Source organism: Benincasa hispida, chromosome 7 (genome assembly GCF_009727055.1).
Source record: "Benincasa hispida cultivar B227 chromosome 7, ASM972705v1, whole genome shotgun sequence".
NCBI classification, from domain to species: Eukaryota; Viridiplantae; Streptophyta; class Magnoliopsida; order Cucurbitales; family Cucurbitaceae; genus Benincasa; species Benincasa hispida.
Genome location: NC_052355.1, coordinates 37,609,526 through 37,615,486, shown reverse-complemented (window position 1 = coordinate 37,615,486; position 5,961 = coordinate 37,609,526). Strand labels below are relative to the sequence as shown.

Genomic DNA, 5,961 nt, shown 5'->3' with positions numbered 1-5,961 from the left:
CCGTCCCTTTCCAGATTAAGAGAGTAGCCTGGGAGTGGGTGTGACAGCTCCATGTGATAACAACATTAAATTTGTACAGAAAAGAGAGCTTGCCTACAAACAAAGAAAAATCTAGACACCAATTTTATGTAGGTTACACCCACTCTGATGCTTAAGTCAAAAGGTTAGAAGACACAAAAGTATATTTGATTTTAGATGGAGAACTTACTTGCCTCATGTGCTTCCCTTCCTCCTTATAGCTTTTGGTTGCATCTTGTTTCCTTTTCGAATTCCCTTTTCTTGCTTCCTAGTCTGAGTTGGGTTTTCTGTATGCTGGTTCGGAGTCGGTTTGGTTTGGGCCACAACTGAACGATTCAACTGGCCTCTTGGGCTTGATCTTTATGCCTTTGGGCCTTACTGGACTACATTCAGTAGATTGGGCCATTTGTCATAGGCTCGACCTTGGGTGAGCCGAGGTCGACCAACCCATTTGCTACTCAACCCCTTCTTCTGTCATTTCCTTCTCCTATTTTCCTTGTGCCATTTTTAACCTTGATTCTAGAATCCACCCATAATAGGAGGAGTTGTCGGAGCCCAAAGTTGGTTGCACGAAGGTGGTATTGAAGTTGATGGGGTGGTTGTCGGAGCCTGGTATTAGTCAACAGAGTTGGTCGTTAAAGTTATCATCAAAGGTGATTTTTGCTCGAGTTTTTAGTCAAAGGTAGTTGTCGAAGCCCAGAGTTGGTCACTAGAATTTGTTGTAAGAGGTGGTTGCCAGAACCCAAAATTGGTCGTCGGAATTGGTCAAGGGGAGGTGGTTGTCGGAGCCCGAGTTGGTCATCGAAGTATGCTGTATGAAAATGGACGTCGGAATTGGTTCTCAAAGTGTGGCAACAATTGTCGCCATCATCAATCGATGAATGGAGTCATTAAAAACATTGGGAAAAGGGAGAGTTGTGATGAATTGGGGTGAGTTGGTAATATAGCAACTCAACTCCAACTACATTTAAAATTGATGGGCCAAGTATTGAATTAGTATATTATACCAACACAACTCGACTCATGTTGGTAAGCCAAACACCCCTTGAGAGTTTCCAATGATAATATATTTTTTTTTGGATTTAAACATGTTTGCAAAACCTATTATTTTCTTTAAGAAAAACAATTTTAATAGATTATCGATATTTTCCTTTAAGATTTCTCTTTCGTTTAGACTTTTTTGGTTAGTTTATCTCTTAATTAAAATCTAAACTTTAATTGTTTTAATAGATAAAGTTTTTGCCATCTTTATTTATGATAGATTCTCTTTTTTAGATTTAGCATCCCCTAAAAAAAAGAGAGATTGACAAGCGCATACCCCTCCACTTATCGTATTTTACATTTATTATATAAATTTTAAGTAATGTTTGATAATATATATATATAATGTGGGCACTTGTTGATAGTGTAGGTTATGGTTTCAAATATTTTCAATGTAACTTTTGAAATTTAATTTATTTTAAAATGAAATTTTGGTAGGGCTTTTATCTCTTGCCCAATAATAAGAAAAAAAGACTTCAAATTTTTTTAAAGAAAAACAAGATAATAATAAAAAAAGAATCTAGATTTTCTTAAAAATAACAATCCTTAACTTAAATTTTCTAATTGCCACCTCAACAAAAATTTAAAAGAATGAAAAAAACCATAGTAATTTCTTTTGATTATAGATATTTCTTTTAATCTAAATTTTCACACTTTAGTCTCAACAAAATTCTATTGAACAGGTATAGTTAACTTTTCTTTTACCTAATTTTCAGATTTGCATTACTTAGTATATATTTATTTTAATTAATTTTAGAGTTAAAGTTACAATAATTTTCCATTTCCTCGTTAGGATATACATATCATAACATTTACAAGTAAATTTTAAACTTTTCTTAATCTTTATAGTTTTCATACTTTTAAATTTATGTAATAAATCTTAATACTTTTATTGATAATATTTTTACAGAGTTAACTCTATATAAATATGGATAGATATTTTAAAAGAAACAATAGAGATCATAGAGTTAACGTCTTAAAGAAAACACACCTCTAATTATGATAAATCTTATATAGCAATCAATTTAGGAGAACTAACTATAAATCCTACTCTAAGAACTAAAATTTCTAACAATAATGATAATATTTAAGATCAAGTTTGTAGAGTATACTTACTACAAGGTCTTTATCAGCTTTAGAATCATATTTTTCCATTAAAAAAATTTAGATCGATTTCAAGACACTTGTAGAGGACAATTGTAATATGTACTAAATTAGTAATCTATCGAGTTATGGATATATAATTTTTTTACATTTCTTTACAGATTTTAAATTACATAGTGTTCCTATACAAAATTTCTAGCTCCGTCACTGCCACAGACTATATTAATCTTTTGGTATTTATCCAATTTTTATATATTATATAAAACATTTAAAGTTAAGAGGACTCGAGCCGACCCATATTAAATCTACAACACCCAACGAACCCATGCTCTAAGGGAGTGAGGTAAAAATTGTAAGTGACAGGAAGCGAGAAAAAATTATCTTTTCCAGCTCAAACAAGATAGGTGAAGTTTATTTAAAGTTTATGTTTACATACATTTAACTGATTCACGCCTCATCTTTCCTTTACTACCCCAACTGCAGCAAGAGAAAAAGGGGTTGCAGTACAACACATCAGCAAGCATCATGCTTCAATTTGTAGTGTAATTGTTGAGGACCAATATTCATATAACAGATAAATACAGAAGTAAAACCTCTAAAAAAAATTCACATGAATTTCAATAAGCCTACGAGACACTCGCTACAGCTGAAGAGGATGGCTCTGTCGTTTGGGATTCATCTTGAACATCCGTTACTTCAGGAGCAGCAGTGTCTGATTGAATTTGTATCTCTGTTACTTCAGGAGCAACGCCATTGACTTGAGAGGACGATTCAGGTTCACTTTGTACAGGTGGTTGGACAATTTCTCGTGCATTGAACTTGTTAATATAGTAACTGAGTGAGGGTCCAGTGTACTCAACGGTTTTCACTTCAGGTGGTTTCTTACCAACTTGAAGCAATATAGATGAAGCCGCAGCAACCGCAATTAGTGCAATTCCACCAGCAATTGCCAGTGTGTTCTCAGCTCCTTCAGAAGAAGAACCTGCAGTCCCCGAGCTTATAGCACTTTCTGCTACATAAACTACTGGCTGCAAGTACATACAATTTAAGATGCCAGGGTGATTAAACATCCAAAGTAATAAAGAAAGAAAGAAAAAAGTGTAATTCAATCTTGTGAATATGTAACACCCCACTCCAGTTGATAACCATCTTATTTTTCGTTTTCTATCTTTTGAAAATTATATCTGTTCCCTCGCATTTTGTTTAGCAAGCTTTTTGGTAAGCCAAATTTCTATAACAAAAAAGGAGTTTTTCAAATACTACATGTTTCTCCAAATTTGACTTGATTTTCTAAAACAATTTTAAAAAGTATGTAAACCGACAAGAAAACTATAAGTAGGGGTAGTGCTTAAAAGCATAATTTTAAAATGCAAAAGACCAAAAATAAAATAGCTACAAATCGAGACCTAAGTTGGTGAGATAATAATATATGATATATCTTTCCCAAAAAAAAAAAAAAGTAGATCAGAAACAATCAACAACTGAGGTAGCTCCACACAACAAGAAACCAGCCAGATAAAATGGAAATATCTTGTTATCTCAATTACTCAATGATAAAACAACAACAACAACAACAATAAAATAATAATAATAATAATAATAAAAAATCGCATCCTTGTTGAGAGTGATCGTGAAATGGCATCAATTCATGAAAACAGACATGTACAACACTACTAAAATATGGCTGCTAAAACCTTCAGAAACAGAACAGCTTAACTAGATCAAGTTGAAAGTGATCGTGAAATGGCATCAATTCATGAAAACAGACATGTACAACACAACTACTAAAATTTGGCTACTAAAACCTTCAGAAACAGAATCATACAGCTTAACTAGATCAAATGAACGCCAACCCCGATCCCTGTATTCAAATTTTACTACAGATGAGCATAAGATGTCTGCTTAAGCCTTACAATACAAGTTTCCCTTTTATCCAGACATTCACAAGAGCAGATAATCCAGAAATAGAACTTTGATCCTCAATCATTGGAAAATTCATACTTACTTCGACGGAATATATATTTGTTTGTCCTGCAGTGTCCTTCTCTACATAGCCAGTCCACCCTTTTTTCCTCGGTGGGTATGTCCCAACCACTTTGGTTTTCTCCCCAGCTAGCCATTCCATACTTATTTTACCCACCTGCATTGCAATAGGCATTGAACTGTCAAGGCTTTTTGTACCATTTTCAAATTAGTACAACACAAATATCTTAAAATTTCTTGTGTGCCTATCATGCAATATCTCCATACCCAGTAGTACGCTGTAAAATCAAATATATTTAGTCATGAGCATAAGTTCATTCTTCAAAAGAAGGAAAGTAGTGTATTCAACTCTTGACAACTAGTTCTGGACTTAGAAACTAATTTTACCGAAACACCAAATAAATAGTGGAATCGTAAATCTAGTTTATTCCAATTTGAGTCTCAAAACTATATTTTTCCTTCTAAACAGTCGGATTAAGTGCGATTGAAGTTCAAATTGTAAAAATTCTACAATTCAATCAATCAAATTGATAAACACAAAGCACTCAGTTTAATAGTTTATAAATTTGTCATGATAAACAACAATTTAACAATGAATGTGTTAAAAGTTAATTAGGGTTTACTCCAATTATTATTTTTTTTTACAAGATTAACAAAATTAACGGAATAAAACTACTGGTTACAGCATACAAAGGAAGTGAACAATTAGCTGCCCCTAAAACATTGAATTACATGTTCTAATCAATTATAGCAAGATTAAGACAAAATTCAATCTGTCCGAAGGCATTGCGAATTATTTAACAACAAGAAAATGGACCAACTTCTTTATCTGGAGCACATTCGTCGACATTGCAGTCGGAATCTTCAGATGAAGCTCTGACCGTGAAAACTAGATTGGAAGCACTTTGATTGAAGAGCCTCTGAGACTTTCTAATGGCTTTATGGTTCGGAAACGAGCATGAATTTGCAGCAATCAGCGCCTGGGAAGCACAAGCCATCATTCCTCCAAAGCACGTATCGATTCCTTGGAAAACTCAAACTGCTTTGGACTTCAGAGAAAGGAGCTGAGAGTTCGAGAAGATTCAAACTGGTTGTCCTCAGGGTTTAGGGGATGGACGAGATATTTTTCCGTTGGATGACCGTTTTGTGGCGTGGGAATTGAGTGGGATTTGGAAGGACTACGTGTCCGGCCACTGTTGGTCCGTTTTGAAAATGGATTTTTCTATCCCCAAATACGTGTATAGTAAAACATTCCGATCTTAAGAATTTTCCTTACTTTTATCTTAAGAATTCCGATCTTGGTTCAGTTGGTTTGGTTCACCTACATAGTTGATTTTGATGTTTAATCGGTTCTGTTTGGCTCCATTTCTAAATCACTGTTCGTGGACTTTGTTGTAAACCTTTCTAAGATCTTTGTTTTCAGTTTAGTTGGTAGATTTTGTTATCAACTCTATGAGAATCTTTGTTTCTAATCAAGAAGTTTGTTTCCATTCTTCGTGATTTATGTTTCCAGCCTGCTTCGGATTTTTGTTCTTCATGGGTTCTTGACCAAATCTTTTGATTTGATTTGGAAGTTGCAAACTCAATTTGTTCGTCATTCTACTATCTTGAGTCTGAGGGAGGGTGTTAAAAAGAAATTTTGGTTTATTTCTAATTATTATTTTCCTTTTTTGGTATTTTCCATTTATGTATTTTCCTTTAGTAGTTTATTGATGTCTATTTATTCATATTGTAAAATGTTGATTATGTACACTGATTCTCGATAATATACAAAACTAATAATGTTAGTCTTTCAAAATTGATAGTTATTAGTGA

At 33.6% G+C, this 5,961-nt stretch overlaps 1 protein-coding gene across 1 annotated transcript; it reads right to left on the bottom strand.

Moving 5' to 3' along the window:
• Nucleotides 1–2,545: 2,545 nt before the first annotated feature.
• Nucleotides 2,546–5,270, bottom strand: LOC120080741 (protein MAINTENANCE OF PSII UNDER HIGH LIGHT 1). The gene is made up of 3 exons (XM_039035366.1): nucleotides 4,968–5,270; nucleotides 4,169–4,303; nucleotides 2,546–3,191 (listed from the first exon to the last, which is right to left on the bottom strand). Exons 1-3 carry the CDS (start codon nucleotides 5,145–5,147, stop codon nucleotides 2,790–2,792), a joined length of 717 nt encoding a protein of 238 aa, XP_038891294.1. The 5' UTR covers nucleotides 5,148–5,270; the 3' UTR covers nucleotides 2,546–2,789.
• Nucleotides 5,271–5,961: the final 691 nt, after the last annotated feature.